The 17,649-nt window shown below is 35.5% G+C and overlaps 1 protein-coding gene across 3 annotated transcripts; it reads right to left on the reverse strand.

Annotated features, from left to right (window-relative positions):
* Positions 1-304: 304 nt before the first annotated feature.
* On the reverse strand, positions 305-17,422 carry zgc:172120 (uncharacterized protein LOC799440 homolog). Of its 3 annotated transcripts, XM_051125474.1 has the most exons (5): positions 17,219-17,422; positions 11,133-11,480; positions 7,877-8,224; positions 7,375-7,650; positions 305-2,681 (listed from the first exon to the last, which is right to left on the reverse strand). In XM_051125474.1, exons 1-5 carry the CDS (start codon positions 17,262-17,264, stop codon positions 2,557-2,559), a joined length of 1,143 nt encoding a protein of 380 aa, XP_050981431.1. In that variant the 5' UTR covers positions 17,265-17,422; the 3' UTR covers positions 305-2,556. The 3 variants fall into 3 exon arrangements, with proteins under 3 accessions (XP_050981431.1, XP_050981433.1, XP_050981432.1); XM_051125476.1 differs by lacking the exon at positions 11,133-11,480; XM_051125475.1 differs by lacking the exons at positions 11,133-11,480; positions 17,219-17,422 and adding an exon at positions 9,134-9,374.
* Positions 17,423-17,649: the final 227 nt, after the last annotated feature.

Below are 17,649 nucleotides of genomic sequence, written 5' to 3' on the forward strand. Positions count from 1 at the left end.
TTTGCTGCTGGCACTGTGCAGATGAGGTCATGTTTGTGGAGAAAAGAAATCATGCATGACATCACCTCAGAAGAAAAAAATGAAACAGTATTTTTGTATTTTTACTGGTTAATTTAGTCTCAAGCCACACTACCGCTTAAACAAACGCATATAATGTCAGCTAGGTTAACAAAGAAAATCAAATGTGATGATATGTGTTCACTGTCTTGTTTGAGTCTGTTTTTAAACCCAGTTACTTGTTTTTTAGCCAAGACCAAGTTTAAAAAAAGATGAAAACTGAAAACATTGATCAGGCCATAGTTGCTTCACACAAGCTTTATTTGAGTAATAAGCAAAAATGTGAAATTACTGCTACAGTACGTGTTGTATTAATGCATAATTAATGGATAAGCTAGCAGAAGGATAAATGGATGCTGGGTCGTAGAACATTTGTTCTACATGTTAAATGCATAAGGTTACTCTCAATAATGTTTGAAGCGAGCCATACAACAAGCGAGTTTTGAAAACCTAGTTTGTACAGATTTGCTATGTAACTGTCACTGACTTGACAGACTGCATTTAGAAAAAAAAGAAAGAAAGAAATTCAAACAAAAACATAAAACACATTTTTTACCCTCTTTTCATAAGCGTGGACCGAATAAACAAATCATATTGGTGAAATGTATCACCACCATTGTATGAACAGGATATTCAGGAGTTTCATGAAATGAAAGAACCTTTCAGTTAACATGCTCTTCAAGGGTGACTATACCTTTTTACCCAAGCTCAATAGGGCCTTTTTTATAGTGTTTTGAATTTCCTGCATGAGGGGCTTTGATGCTCTTCAGTAGGTTTCAGGTATTATTATATTCCTCAAATATCCTGTGCCTCAAGCTTGACCTCAATATACTAGTCTTAAATCAAACCTAGTTTAACAATAAATATGTAATCCTGATACAGGCTTCAGGTGCAGCTTACATCTAACAAATGTCTTTTCATTTTCAAAAAATATATACCGTAAAAGTCAGGGAACCAGTGTTGTTTTGGATCTCATTAACTTTCATTGTGTGGATAAAACATCATCTTTGTGTTATACAGAAGAAGGTACATCATACAGATGCAAAACTGCAGACAGAATTTTCAGTTTTCAACAACCAGGTTATAAAAGTGATGATAATCATATGCCCTCATGAAATTCTATTCCTGTTAGTTTTTCCTACAAATACTGTTTTCACTGAGCTGCCTGAAGGAGATGAAATGAAGATATGAATACACACACACACACACACACACACACATGTTTGTTTTTGTGAATTGTGGGGACTTTCCATAGACTTCTATAGATTTTGTACTGACCAAACGATATTGTCTATCCCCTAACCCAACCCTAACCCTAAACCTAGCCCTCACAGAAAACATGTTTGCATCGTTACACTTTCAGATAAACATCATTTACTATTTTTAATCATTTTTTAACATTGTGGGGACCGCATGCCGGTCCCCACAATGTCAAAAATTTCAGGTTTTACTATCATTGTGGGGACATTTGGTCCCCACTATGTAGCAAAAACAAGTACACACACACACACACACATATATACAGTAGTCAACATTTGAAGTGAATCAAAACCTTTCATCAAAGTTGTTTTAAAAGCAAAATACCCATTCTTGTCTTAGGACAACTTTGATGAACTTTTGTTAATCCACTTCAAATATTGACTACTGTATATACATTCTTACAAACCCCTAAGTAGACACAAACCTTATTTTTAGTCCATACTCCAGCTTGAAGGTTAAACTGTTAATTAATCAAAGCTGTCAACATAGCCACCCCCTCCCTATATTTATTACTAAACATGACGAGATAACAGAGAATTAGGGTGACGGTTATTTTTGTAAAGGCTTTTGGACAGTGTGCAATGCTTGGAATGTGAGTAATTATGTTTGACTTAGATTCGTAAGCTACGCATAGCTTAAAGTTCACCTGATTGTCTCCACAGTTCTATTACTGCTTAAGATATAAACTAAAACATATACAGATGTTTAGTGCATTACTTGTGCCATGGTGTATAATACAATAAGCGATTTTAACTTGTACGGTACGGAATCGTGTTTTACAGTAGTTAAAATAAGAAATATTTCAATTAAGTGTGATGTTAAACATCCATGGTGATACTGTTATATCTTTTTTTTAAAAAAAATCCATATCCAAAATATCTTTTTTAAAATTCATATAAAACATAACAACATGTTTTATAACTATTTTTTAAGAAAAATGCACAATGGTCAATTAATAAATAAGCAGTAAAAAGATTAAGAAATTACATTCTGCACACACCCATATGACTCCCACTTCTCACACTTGTTGAGATCTGTGTAAATTATTTAGAAAGTCATTCTTGCGTAAAATTACCGGATTTTGCAATTATTTTCATTTTACGCAAGAACAGTTTAATGAACATTTTCTCTCTTTGCATTCCATGAATAGTGCCAGTAATGGTTAGCACAAGTCAAAACATGCAGGCAGACCTTCTGGGAACAGCGGCTTCATTAACAATCATTAACTCTCATGGTTCATCACAGGGAAGGCGTTTGCTTTTTCTGTTTCTTAATTGCTAGCCAGAAGATGCCAGTAATCAGTAGAAAGCATATCACTGTGAGGAAAACAAGCGCAATAATCATGTGGTCCGTGGTGTCCTTATCTGAAACAGGAAAAAAAGACATTTGGTTTAACAGATCCAAATCTAACTCCAGTATTATAATCACAGCATATAAAAAAGCTACAGTGCTTGCACAAAATCATGCAAACTTACAACTACAAAAACGTCTTGAGCTTTCAAACCCTGGATATAGGATACATACTATATACTGGATATAGTATAAGTACAATCTCTCAGAGAACAACTAATGCAAGCCAGTATACTTTTGATTAAACTGAATACTGCTTAATTATTAACATCACTGGTCCTGTTGAAGCACTGGTTGGCTAGTCAGAATTTTTATCAGCTCAGACTGGCACATCCTGTGTGCTGTATAGATGTATGCTCATTGACATAAAAGTTGTTTCCACTAACGGACAATGTTTGCAGATAGTAATTGAGCTACAAAAGCTGCAATCATAATCTGCCAATAACTGAACTCAATTTAAGTTCTTTTATGTAGCGCTTTTCACAATACAGTTGCAAAGCAGCTTTACAGAAAATTAAAGTTTCCACATTATATTTAGCAGTACCTTTTCAGTGTTAGAAATGTACAGAAAAAATCATCCAGTTAGTTAATGGCATGTAATCACACAGACAGCAAACACTATTAAATCTATTATGCCCTGCCCCTTTTCCAGAACATGGCTGTGCAATTTCAGCTCGTATCTCCGATCTCTGCTAAAAAACATCTGTTTGGTTTTGATTACCATGTATATTGCACTGAAATCACGTTTTAAAGCTGTATCAGTTTAAATTTCTGATATACACCTCTCGGGGGCGGTGTCTGCTAATAGGGCACTGTCCGTCAACAATTGTGGGTGGGGCTGGTAAAGTGTGATGTCACACTTTACAGATTCTGTGATCTGTAAATTCTGAGACACTGCTCATGATATCAGGAGATTAAAAAAAGGAGCAGGCAGATTTTTATCATTATAGGGTGGTTGTGTACAAACACTGCCAGCACACATTTATCTTCAAACAACATGTAAAAGTGAATTTTGGTGACCTTTAACATTAATGATTATATGTTACGATCAAACCTGTGGCAAAATTCAGTAGTTTTGTATGTTGTTTCAGGGTTGGCATCATGTGAGATCCTCTGAGGGGTTGCATGATTTCAAGTAAGACACACTGCCTTTTCTTGAAAGATATTTATGAAAAAAACGTGACTGCTAATTATCTGTGTTTCTCAATCCTGTTCCTGGAGACACACCACAAATCTCTTTACCTAATCAAAACACTCTGATTTAATTCCTGACTCATCAGCTAGTTGAGACAACAATAAATTTAGTAAAAATAAAAACAATAAAATAATTTGAAAAACAGTAAACATAAGGCCATGTGACTGATAAATGACCCAAAACTTTATCAGATTTTCCTGAAAGTAGACAAAGATAACCCTATCAACCAAATGAGACAAAAATATTTTCTTTGTCATTTAATTACTGAGAAAAATTATCATGTGTTACATAACTGGGCGTTGCAAAAGTATGTTAATCTCTAGGATTAGCAGTTAGTTTGAAGGTGAAATTAGAGTTGATCTGTTCGGAGGTGTTTTCATTCAGTGGAAAGACTATCAGATGTCAGGGCATACAAAGAGTTGCTGTTGCTCATCAGGCAAGAAAACGTTACAAAACCATCTCTAAAGAGTTTGGATTCCACAAATCTACAGTCAGACAGAGAAATGGGGAAATTCAAGACCACTGTTATCCTCCCAAGGGGAGTGGTTGACCAACAAAAATTACTCTAAAAGCAAGACATGTAATAGTCTGTGAGGTTGCAAAGGACACCAGGGTAACTTCTGAGCAATTAAGGGCCTTTCTCAAATTGGCTAATGTTAATATTCATGCGTCCACCATCAGGAGAACACTAAACAACCATGGTGTGCATGGCAGAGTTGCAAGAAGAAAACCAGTGCTCTCCAAAAAAGAACATTGCTGCCAGTCTGTAGTTTACTTAAGATCATATAGACAAGCCAGAGGGCTGTTGGTTTTGTTTACAGATGAGATCAAAACAGAACTTTCTGGTTTAAATGAGGAGCGTTATGTTTGGGAAAAGGTAAACACTGCATTCCAGCCTCAGAATGTCATCCCATCAATGAAACATGGTGATGTTGGTGGTATCATGGTTTGGCCTTGTTTTGCTGGATCTGGTCCTGAATGGCTTGCCATCATTGATGCAACAATGAATTCTGAATTATACCAGCAAATTCTAAAGTAAAATGTCAGGACATCTGTCTGAAAACTGACTCTCAAAAGAAAGAGGGTCACGCGGTAATACAACGACCCTAAACACTTTTACCAAAGAATGGTTAAAGAAGAACAAAGTTAATGTTTTTGAATGGTCAAGTCAAAGTCTGGACCTTAATCCAATTAAAATATTGTGGAAGGACCTGAAGCACGCAGTTCATAGGAGGAAACCCACCAACATCACAGAATTGGAGTGGTTCTGTACTGAGGAATGGCATCAAATTTTTACAAGCCACTGGGCAGGACTGATCAGCAGTTACAACAAACATTTAGCTGGAGTTAGTGCTGCAAAAGTGGGTCACACCAGTGAAAGCAAAGATTCACATATTTTTTGCAACGCACAGTTACGTAACACTGGATCATTTTTCTCAATAAATAAGTGACAAAGAAAATATTTTTTTGTCTCATTTGGTCGTTTGGATTCTCTTGTCTACTTTCAGGACTTGTGTGAATATCCGATGATGTTTTGGGTTATATTTGTGCAGAAATATAGAGAATTCTAAAGGGTTCACAAACTCAACACAGGGTTAATGCAGCACTCTATGTAAGTGTCAGGCATTCACCACAGCCACCCTCATCTGACACACACCCGGAAGCTCCACCCACGCGTTCACAATCACCCGAATTCTAATCCTATTCACCTGTTGCTCGTTGAGCCACGCCCTATAAAACAGGACTCTCTGCCATTGTCACATTGTCTGGTCTACCGTTCACATGCCTTGTTGCTCTCTCTGTCGATGCTGTGGCGTGGCTCAACTACTGGACTTTGGGACTACTACATCTGCCAAAACCACTCAGTTAAGAGCCTCATTACTTGTTCAATGCTGTTGTCTTTTTTAAAGACATTGTTTAATAAATGGTTGAATAGTATTGCTACTCATCTCTCGTCTCTTCCATCCCCTTGTGTGTGCGTGAGTGTGACAGAAAGGTTATGACCTCTCTGTTTTTTTTTGTTTTTTTTTTTTTGTTTGCTTCTAAAAAGCAGCAGACTTCATATTACGAACATTGCAGTGTCTGTTGGTGTGCCCCCAAGAAGCTGGTTGGGCTTGGGCAACATGAAATTATATGTTAAAAATAAGTTATTCTCTAGTAGTACTCTGCCATTTAACCCTGTAAGTATAGAGTGCAACTGGGACACCCTCTTTTTAGCAAATAAGCATTTATTTAAGAGTTATAAGCAAGAGCAATGAACCAAACCAACTACGTGGTGCTTCACAATAGAGGTCGACCGATACTGGATTTTACAGATACCAATAACTAGGTCGGACCACACTGGCCAATACCGATTAATCGACCAATAGTTTTTAAAGTGAATACTGAACGGAAAATAAATAGTGCTCTACTATTTAAAAAAGAAAAGTAGCCTACCGAGTCATACATGAATAAAAATATTTCTATTAATTATATACTCATCATTATAGTTAGTTCTTTGTTCTTTAATGTTAACAAAAGCAACAAAATATTTAAAATATATCAGTAAATGCTGAAATTAACACTCTAACAAGGAACAGTACTTCTATTCTACAGCTGTTATCAATCTTAATGTTACAAATGGACTCATATTGTAAAGTGTTACCTTTACATCAACAATCAAGCTAAAGATGGCCATCTTTAAATATCTACACAAAGCCACAGTATTGAAATTGCATACATATGGATATTGTGTACTTTCACAACTTTAACTGCTTCTATTCTAGAACATTTGTGGTTATCTAATCAAAATAAAAAATATGTTAGTCACACAATTACTACAGTATAGTATTGTCAATGTTTTAAATCTTAAGTATAGGCCATAAGTATAGGCTGATTAAACTATAACCTACAAGCGATTAGATCAAATGGGAATGATTGCTCAAGTCTATAGCCCACAGGCTAACCTTAAACCTAACCATTAAATATTATTGGTTGATAGGAGTGCTGATACTGGAACATCTCATACTTGGGTAAATGACAGCAAGTCTGATTTTAATATAGACAAACCATCTAAAAACACAGAGTCATTATTAGTTCCACAGCTTTAATTTGCTGTTAATTGCCTTTTGGTTTTGAAATGGGTGTAGCCAAAATGATTAACAGTTTCAGCACTGCAGAGTAAAGACAAAACTGCTACACCTCAAACTTGTGTTATCAACACCCAAGCCTCTTTATATCCTAAACCGCTTAAAAGAATTTAGTTTGCTTTTGCATTCTTCTATTACAAAAGCATACAAATATGTGTCACCACCTCTATCACTTGCATCAGCATTTCATACTTGAAAAATTAAGTCTGTATCAACTGAATCATTGTGTTACTCTTTCCAGTGTTGTTTGTGGTTAGGCAAGTAAAAAATACAGCCGACAGACAAAGGAGTTCTTTGTTATAGAGCAGGAAAATTATGCCTTAAAATTATAAAATAATGAAAGGCATGCCTTTAACCGCCAGTTTCTCACACACAGGTACATACCGTAGCTGAGGAACACCGGTCTGTGCAGGTTCTGATTTAGGAGGTGGTTCTTTAGAGTAAATGTGACATTAACCACTGGTTTCTGAGCCTCAAAGATGCTCTTTATGAAATAAAGCCCATCTTCTGTCTGGCCATAGATCTCCATGTGACAGCTGAGGTTCTGGTTGTGTTCCCCCAGCCAGGTCACCTCAGGTTTGGGAAAACCTTCTGTCTCAAACTGCACTTTCAATGCAGAAGAGTTTACAAGGATGCTTATCCTGGGCTCAGAGTAATAAGCTGAGAAAGACAAACACAATTAGCTGCACTGTGTTGAAATGAATCTCTATCAATCTCTAGCTGATTGAATATTTTACAGCAAAGTATAACTTGAACACAATGTTCATTGGAAATCAAAATTGTAACATTTTTATATTTCATCATATTTCATAGGTTATTTTTGGTGACTGAAAATGAATCTCAAAGCTTCTACAACATATTTCTTCAGTGTTCATCATATCCCTACCTCCATAGGTCACTTGCATCAAGGCTCTTCCTGTTCCCTTTGTGTTACTCACTATGCACAGGTACCAGCCTGCATCTTTTGGGCTAACGGCTGCAATTATTAGAGAGGCATTTCCTTTACCAAGCTCTGAACTATACAATGAGGTCCGGTTCTGGTATTTTGAACTCTGTCGGTCTAATTGGTCCTGTTTATAATAGAAACTGTGGACAACCCGTGAGTCCTCCTGTCTTTGCCAGGTAACAACCAAGTTAGACAGGTCTGTATCAGGTGTGAACTCACAGCCCAGTATTGCTGGACGACCTCGGATTGCCAGGAGATGTTTATTAGGGGTAATCACTTCAAATGATGCTGAAAAGAGAGGGTGAGAACATTTTAGAGTTGCTTGAAAAAAACACTCTGGGTATATTTTTAAAGGATCATATCATAAGAAATCAAGTTTCCTTCATATTTTGATGCATTATGAAAACTTAAACATTGGACAGCAGTAGATAGCAATGGTACAGCAAAAAATGTCCATAGTCTCAAGCCCTTCACTAGCAATTATCCTGTGCAGTGACATTAAAGCAATATAAAAAAAAGCTCTATATAAAGCTTGTAACTGCCCACAGTAGGACTATATTAAAACTAGATAAAAGACTCTTAATAGAGCATATTAAGCTATAAGTACACTTGTTGCTAGAAATTCTGTCTATATTTGACATTCTAAAATCAATGGTTGTGGAGTTTTTAATTACATGACTCAAGTAATACCTTCCTTCTGTTTACTCTATAATATTTCAGGGCAGGGATTGAAAAAAGCCAACCCCAGTGGAGAACATCCGTCTTCATTATAATTCAGCTCTGCCAAGGTATACTTGCTCAGGGAAGACATTTAATCAAGTGAACATCTTGAGATTCAGTTCAGTTAAGTTCACGTTTATGTCTCAAGACTTACAGTTTTAAGAATTTCCCTTAGTTAAATGAAGGTCACATCAAAACTGTCTAAGAAACACCATCCTTTCATCGTGTCAGACTCAGACATTCAATCTTTAACTAAAATGCGAATTATTACGTAAACAAGAAATATTTCATTATTCAATAAAGTAACGAAGTGGCTTTTTTGTATTAAAATAAAATACACAGTTGTGGTGCCTTTTCCATCATAATAAGCCATTGTAGCCTACTTGATATTCAAGGTATGCAGACAAGTGTAACACCAAGGCACTGTTGGATATTATAACGCCTTCCTAATTTATTTTTAAGAAATGCAATTCTTACCCACAAGAACATCCACGACCACGATGCACAAAAGTAGCCAACGCATTTTCGCAGGGAGTTTAGGAACATGGTTTAAATAACGAAGCCGTTCAGTGCAGCGTTGATGGTCATATGTCAGTCAGAAATAAAACTTCTTAACTGTCTTAATCAATCTTTTTCAATCTTTAACGATCTGTAATAGAGCCATGGTCAGGAGCTAAAGCACACGTATATCGGTGTGCTCCGCAAATAGACAAAGACTTCTTGTGCGGACAACCTTAAGAACGTACCTAAAAGTTAAGATGCGTTACCCCACCTGGTGACTGAAAAGGGCAGTGCTGAGTAGATCTTTTCGAAGAGCAGTGCATGGTTTGTAGTCACTATTTACAACGGCAAGCTTAAAACATCAATTTTTATAATGATTTAATCTTAAGATGTTGTTTACATAAAGTTTCATGTTAACAGTTTCATCATAACTTTAGAAGAACTATATACAATGCCGTTCAAAGTCAGTAAGACTTGTAATGTTTTTAAAATAAGTCTCTTATGTTTATGAAGGCTGTATTTATTTGATAAAAAACTGAAAAATAACAGTAATATTGTGAAATGTTATTACAATATAAAATAATAGTTTCTATTTTAATATATTTTAAAATATAATTTATTCCTGTGATGCAAAGCTGAATTTTCCTCAGCCATTACTCCAGTCTTAGGTGTCACATGATCCTTCAGAAATCATTATAAAATGCTGCCAACAGTTGCGCTGCCAAATATTTTTTTGGATCCTGTGATACTTTTTAAGGATTCTTTGATGAATAAAAAGTTAAATTCAAAAATGTATTCAAAAATAGAAATCTTTTCTAACAACAGTGCAATCACTTTTTATCAATTTAACACATCCTTTCTAAATAATATTATTAATTTATTTTAAAAAAGAAAGAATAAAAACACCCAGGTTAAGTCTTGAAAAACTGAGTTTAGGGTACAATCAAGGGGGATTAAAGTTGCCAAACTTTAAAATGTACTGGTGGGTGGCACACTCCAGATATCTGGCCCAGGTATTCAGGAGTGAGTTCATCCCCTCATGGCTTAAAATAGAATTATGTGAACTAAAAGAGAATGACCCCACAGATATTTTATATAAATGGGATGAGAAATTGATAAAAAAAAATCAGAAACCCAATGATTACTCATACAGTCTGTTTGTGGACAAGGTTGCAACAGTCATTGGGACAGAAAGGGACTCTCTCCCCTAAGACACCATTATGGATCAACAGATTGCTCCCAAAATGCTTTCAGGATAAGTATTTTAAAATATGGGCTGACAAAGGAATATCCCGTCTGGAACATATCGAAGATGATATACTAATGTCTTTTGAACAGCTTAAATCCAAATACAATTTAGACAATAAGGAGTTTTTAGCTACTTGCAATTGCGAAACTTTCTAAGAGTTAAAACCCAACTGAAACTACCTAGTTTAACACAACTGGAGCACTTTGTCTACTCGAGTCGACCGTTACATAAAATAATAATTCTTTTATGATAAATAAACCATTACCTGAATTAGACAAATCAAAAGTGAGATGGGAACATGATTCAGACATTAGCATTGAAGGAGAAACGTGGGGTGAACTGTGTAAGGATGGTGTTACATCATACTTGAATTCTAGATATAGAATGATTCAATTTAACTTCCTTCATCAACTGTATATGACACCATCAAAACTTCATAAGTTTAATAAAAAATTTTCACCTCTTTGCTTTAGATGTGGTGTGGAGGAAGGAACTTTTTTACACTCCACATAACACAATTAGCTGCACTGTGTTGAAATGAATCTCTATTAATCTCTAGCTGATTGAATGTTTTACAGCAAAGTATAACTTGAACACAATGTTCACTGCAAATCAAAATAACATTTTCATAACATTTTCATCATATTTCATAGGTTATCTTTGGTGACTGAAAATGAAGCTCAAAGCTTCTACAACATATTTCTTCAGTGTTCATCATATCCCTACCTCCACAGGTCACTTGCATCAAGGCTCTTCCCGTTCCCTTTGTGTTACTCACTATACACAGGTACCAACCTGCATCTTTTGGGCTAACGGCTGCAATTATTAGAGATGCATTTCCTTTACCAAGCTCTGAACTATACAATGAGGTCCGTTTCTGGTAATTTGAACTCTGTCGGTCTAATTGGTCATGTAGATAATAGAAACTGTGGACAACCCGTGAGTCCTCCTGTCTTTGCCAGGTAACAACCAAGTTAGACAGGTCAGTATCAGGTGTGAACTCACAGCCCAGTATTGCTGGACGACCTCGGATTGCCAGGAGATGTTTATTAGGGGTAATCACTTCAAATGATGCTGAAAAGAGAGGGTGAGAACATTTTGATGCATTATGAAAACTTAAACACTGGACAGCAGTAGATAGCAATGGTACAGCAAAAAATGTCCATAGTCTCAAGCCCTTCACTAGCAATTATCCTGTGCAGTGACATTAAAGCAAATTTAAAAAAGAAGCTCTATATAAAGCTTGTAACTGCCCACAGTACACTGTAAAAAATAATTTCACCATTTAGTTGTTTCAATTAATTTTTTTAAGTTAACACAACTTGCAGCTACTGAATTTGCTCATTCAACTTAACATCTTAAATTTTACTGTCTCAACTAATTCATAAGTTGACAAAACGTTTTTATTTGCCCCCTCAACTTAAAAAAATGTGTTGAATCAATTTAATGAGGAAATCACGTTCTTAGCGTCACATATCGCGATATCTCGTGAAGACCGTTGCAGAAAGATGATGTCTGTTAGCCATCATGGTGAGCTTCTCCACGGAGTTGGAAAACGTTCTCAATCAACAAATTTGGTAAGTAAATATTTGTATTTATTCGTTTAATATATGTACATTTATGTATGTTGTCTAAGAAGAGTACAAGTATGGTTTAAAGCGTCGTATTTTCTAGTTGGTTATATGTAGTTTCGCGGTACTCTAAGCCTCAAAATACACACGGTTCCACAGTATTTTCGGTATAAATATTATATTCTCTGCTGCGGTACAGAGCTGAACTTATATGGAAAATAAATATACAGTTTGCTATGTATTATATGAGGCCAGTGCTGCATTAGAGAGAGAACCGTTCAAACAGAGCGCGAGACGGAGAGGAACGAACAACTGTGGATTTAGAACGGCGGGAATTTTAAAAAATTAACTTATGAGCGATTAAAATTAAGGGGGAGAAAAACAATATTACTACTCGAAGTGTCATTTTTAATGCATGTTATAAGAGAAACAAATGAGCAGCTCCCTCAGAGTTCGTTTGAAGCGCGTATATTTGATATTTCTGACACAAACCGGCAACTCTCTCAGTTAACGTCCCTCACCGGAACCCACAGCAAAGCTGCGTTAATATACGGTCAGTCTTGTAAATATTTGTATTTATTGGTTTACTATATATGTACAATTACGTATGTTGTCTAAGAAGAGTACAAGTATGGTTTAACGCGTCGTATTTTCTCGTTAGTAATATGTGTTATTTTCGCGGCACTCTGAAAATACACAGGGTTCCACAGTATTTTCGATATAAATGTTATACCAAGTATACTCCCATGCGGTACTGAACTGGATTTATGTGGAGAATGATAAATATACAGTTTGGTATGTATTATTAGAGAGAGACTGTTCATGCAGAGCGCGAGATGAAGAGGGACGAACAAATGTATGGATTTAGAACGGAGAATTTAAAAAAAAAAAAGAACTTATGAACGATTAAGATTAAAAACAATATTACTACTCGAACTGTCATTTTTATGCATGTTATAAAAGAAACGAATGAGCAACTCCCTCAGAGTTCGTTTGAAGCACGTATATTTGATATTGCTGACACAAACCGGTACAAACTCTTCTCTCGGTTATTGAAGTGCCTCACCGGACACATAATAGGTTTTTAAATAACAATAAAGGCGTATATCTTGTATAAACAGCCCTGCCATAAGGATTGTCACAAATGTGTAAAATTAGCTTTTTTTGGTTGTTCTAATTTCCTGTGTTATGTAGTTTAAAAGCCTTTTCTGTATTGTAAAATGGGGTTTTGGTAATTGATACGTAAACTTGCAATGACATTTGGCTTTCTCTGTCAAGATTTATCTATTTTTATTTTTAGCGTTGTTTTAACATGTTTCTGTATTTTTCATGTTTGTGATATTCTGGAATGACTGAAGATCAGCATAGAATTCAACGATCCTGTGGTTGGACCTCAGCAAGTCCTTTTGCAGTTGTATCCATCACATTGGACAGCTTGGACAAAGTTGTAAGTAAATGTATTTATTTAGTGCACATATTTACTGGAGTTTGTGAATTAATATTATAAGGCATAGTTTAAGGCTTCCCTTTCTTTTTATTAAAGCACACAGGTTCTCGAGGTATTCATCCAGGACATGACTTTTGGCATTATAGTTGTGGGTGACCAAATTGAGCACCATCAATCTACAGTGACATGTTCCTGGTAATAGAAAAAGAATTCTTATTAGCGTATCAGCGGCTGTAACACGTATGTTTTCGATATGGTACACAGTACTTACTGTATGTCATGATACATGGTACATTCACAATACTAAAAAAGCCAAAAAGTGTTAAAGGGATAGTTCCAGCCCCAGCAACAAAACTGTACCTTTTTTTGAGAGTGTTGGAGTTTAGACTGGAGTGAGCAGGGCACATGCATGCCATTATGTAGATAGTTGCAATGCACTTGGCAAAGGGAGCAGCGTAATTTCCTCATTACCTTCAGCTGGTGTCCATTACCTTCCCGTGACAATGCAGCATGGTGTCCGTCAGCAGATGTCGCTGTTTTAAAGGCATAAATGTCTTTTTATTGTTGTTAGCATTACTGTTGCAAAAAAAACATACAGTTTATATTTTAAAAAGTCTAATATTAGTTTTTAGGGCCCGATCACTGCAGTGCGAGGACCCTATTGGAATTGTTCCATTTATTATTATATATTATATATTTAAAACATAAAATATATTTTTATTTGCAACAGTAATGCTAACAACAATAAAATGACATTTTTCTATGCCATTAAAACAGCGACATCTGTTGACAGACACATCACTCCCTTTGCCAAGTGCATTCCAAACTTCTACATAATGGAACGCAGTTGCCCTGCTCACTCCAAAGTCTAAACTCCAACCTCTGCCCTCTGAAGGAGTAGGGCATATGGATGACCACTTCCATTTAGAATTTCCCCCGTGAATCGTTCGGTTCTAATACACATACCGTAACACCCCTAGTTGCTATTGTAATTTTTAATGTCATTTTATATTAGATTTAAAAAATGTAATTTAGTTTTTTTCAGTCCTCGATGCACATTCACGAGAGTAGCATGACAGGCATGTGCATTCCTCTGCTCGTAAACAAGGCGCATCGCATGCATGTTCTACATCAGCACCACATACGTGTCTTGATACTCTTGTGAATGTGTGGGCAAGACTGATAATATAAGTAAATATTTATTTACTAAAAGTATTTTGTATGTAAAATGTAACATTATACTGACAATACTTTGAATATAGTCTTTGTAAAACTGTGAAGCAAAATATGTCAGAATGTGCCAATAAAAAAATTGAACGACTGGTATTTTCAGCATCGACTAGCAGCAGTAGAATTTCGGCAACTAGTTTTATAAATCCCTAATGGCTACAATTTTAGATAAACAATGATAGAACTAAGAGTTCACACCATTTAAATGAACCAAACTCTAACATCAACCGAACCTGGTGCACACCAAAAGTGCTAGTGTTGAAACACCCTTATATTCTGGAAATTAAAGTACTTGTTGCAGTTGGTCTGATACTCCCAGCCATGCTTATGTAACTTACGCCTTTTTTTTACTTTGCCTCTTAATTGCTGTTTGTTGAGGTTGTTTTTGTTATTATTATTTTTAAATATTTTTAACAGAATGTATTACTATAGTTAAAGTAATGTACAGTAGTATTCTATGTTGATTCAATTAATATATTTGCATGTAAATAATTAATTATTTTTTTGTTGTTTTTTTTACAGGCATCTCATGATATTGAAGAATTAGTGAAGGGCATAGAAATGGACATCTTGATTGTGACTGAGGAGGCGCAATGGGAAATGCTTCCAAAAGAAACCATTGTCGTTGCCATCATTTTGGAAGAGCGTCTTGACCTCACCGATATCTGTGACGTTCTGAAAGCATTTGTGCCTTGGATAGGTCTTCTTTACATCGTTAACACTGATTACCCAAAACACATGAAGCACACTTCCGATGTTCTCCAAAAACTTTTCATGAACTTTGGTGGGCGCAGCTGTTCTTAGTGTGTTTACAGGCTACGCAACATGCTACTCTGCAAGAAATTTAGAATCCCTAATCTGTTCTTTTGATTAAATGTGAATCAGTGAAAGGAATGTAAATATGTACTGCAATTGTTACACAGAAATGAAATGTCAATGTTTATGTTTTTAAAGTTAGGGTGTTTTAATACTAAACACAGTAATACTAAGTAGGAGGTTGTCTATTTTGAATTCAAATAAAATAGCCTTCTGCATGTTTTTCAGTGTCCATGAGGCTATTTTCTGCAGTACTGTTAGAAAATAGAAACTTGAGTTGCGTGGGCAAATTACATAGTTCAGCCAGCTGTCAGTCAGTTAAATGAACTTAACATTACAAATAGGATTAACTATTCTAGAAAAAGTAACCTGGCTGCCTTAAAAATATAAGTTGATTCAACAAAATGCTTAGTTGAGCCGATTTTTATTCAGTTTGCACAACTTATAATTATGAATTTAAACTTGAGTTGTGTGGGCAAATTGCATAGTTCCACCAGTTGAATGAACTTAACATTACAGGTAAAATGAACTATTCTTGAAAAAGTAACCTGGCTGCCTTAAAAATATAAGTTGATTCAACAAAATGCTTAGTTGAGCCGATTTTTATTCAGTTTGCACAACTTAGAAAATTAAACTTGAGTTGTGTGGGCAAATTACATAGTTCAACCAGTTGAATGAACTTAACATTACAAGTAAGATGAACTATTCTTGAAAAAGTAACCTGGCTGCCTTAAAAATATAAGTTGATTCAACAAGATGCTTTGTTTAGCCAATTTTTATTCAGTCTGCACAACTTATAATTATAAATTCATTCAACAAAATGGTTAGTTTAAACAACTAAACGTTTGTTGGTCTCACTAAGTTTATGTTGTTTCAACTTGGATTTAGGTTAGCACAACTTTCTTGTCATGTTGGTCTCACTAATTTTATGTTGTTTCAACTTACATTTAGGTTAGCACAACTTTCTCATCTTGCTGGGCTAACTAAAACCTAAAAGTTGACTCAGCTTCACCTTTGTTATCCCAACTATTAATTCTAGGTTTAAGGAACTCCAACATATGTTTAAACAACATAAGTTTTTTAGCTTATTTAACACAACATTTTAAGGCAGCCAGGTTACAAATTATTTTAAGTTGAATCAACTTATTTGTTTAGGACTATATTAAAACTAGATAAAAGACTCATAGAGCATATTAAGCTATAAGTACACTTGTTGCTAGAAATTCTGTCTATATTTGACATTCTAAAATCAATGGTTGTGGAATTTTTAATTACATGACTCAAGTAATACCTTCCTTCTGTTTACTCTATAATATTTCAGGGCAGGGATTGAAAAAAGCCAAATCAAGTGGAGCACATCCATCTTCATTATAATTCAGCTCTGCCAAGGTATACTTGCTCAGGCAAGACATTTAATCAAGTGAACATCTTGAGATTCAGTTCAGTTAAGTTCACGTTTATGTCTCAAGACTTACAGTTTTAAGAATTTCCCTTAGTTAAATGAAGGTCACATCAAAACTGTCTAAGAAACACCATTCTTTCGTAAACAAGGAATATTTCATTATTCAATAAAGTAACGAAGTGGCTTTTTTGTATTAAAATAAAATACACAGTTGTGGTGCCATTTCCACCACAATAAGCCATTGTAGCCTACTTGATATTCAAGGTATGCAGACAAGTATAACACCAAGGTACTGTTGGATATTATAACGCCTTCCTAATTTATTTTTAAGAAATGCAATTCTTACCCACAAGAACATCCACGACCACGATGCACAAAAGTAGCCAACGCATTTTCGCAGGGAGTTTAGGAACATGGTTTAAATAACGAAGCCATTCAGTGCAGCGTTGATGGTCACATGTCAGTCAGAAATAAAACGTCTTAATCTTTTTCAATCTTTAACGATCTGTAATAGAGCCATGGTCAGGAGCTAAAGCACACGTATATCGGTGTGCTCCGCAAATAGACAAAGACTATTTGAGCGGACAACCTTAAGAACGTACCTAAAAGTTAAGATGCGTTACCCCACCTGGTGACTGAAAAGGGCAGTGCTGAGTAGATCTTTTCGAAGAGCAGTGCATGGTTTGTAGTCACTATTTACAATGGCAAGCTTACAACAGCAATTTTGATAATAATTTAATCTTAAGCTGTTGTTTACATAAAGTTTCATGTTAACAG

The sequence above is a fragment of the Labeo rohita genome, chromosome 13 (genome assembly GCF_022985175.1).
Source record: "Labeo rohita strain BAU-BD-2019 chromosome 13, IGBB_LRoh.1.0, whole genome shotgun sequence".
Taxonomy (NCBI): domain Eukaryota; kingdom Metazoa; phylum Chordata; class Actinopteri; order Cypriniformes; family Cyprinidae; genus Labeo; species Labeo rohita.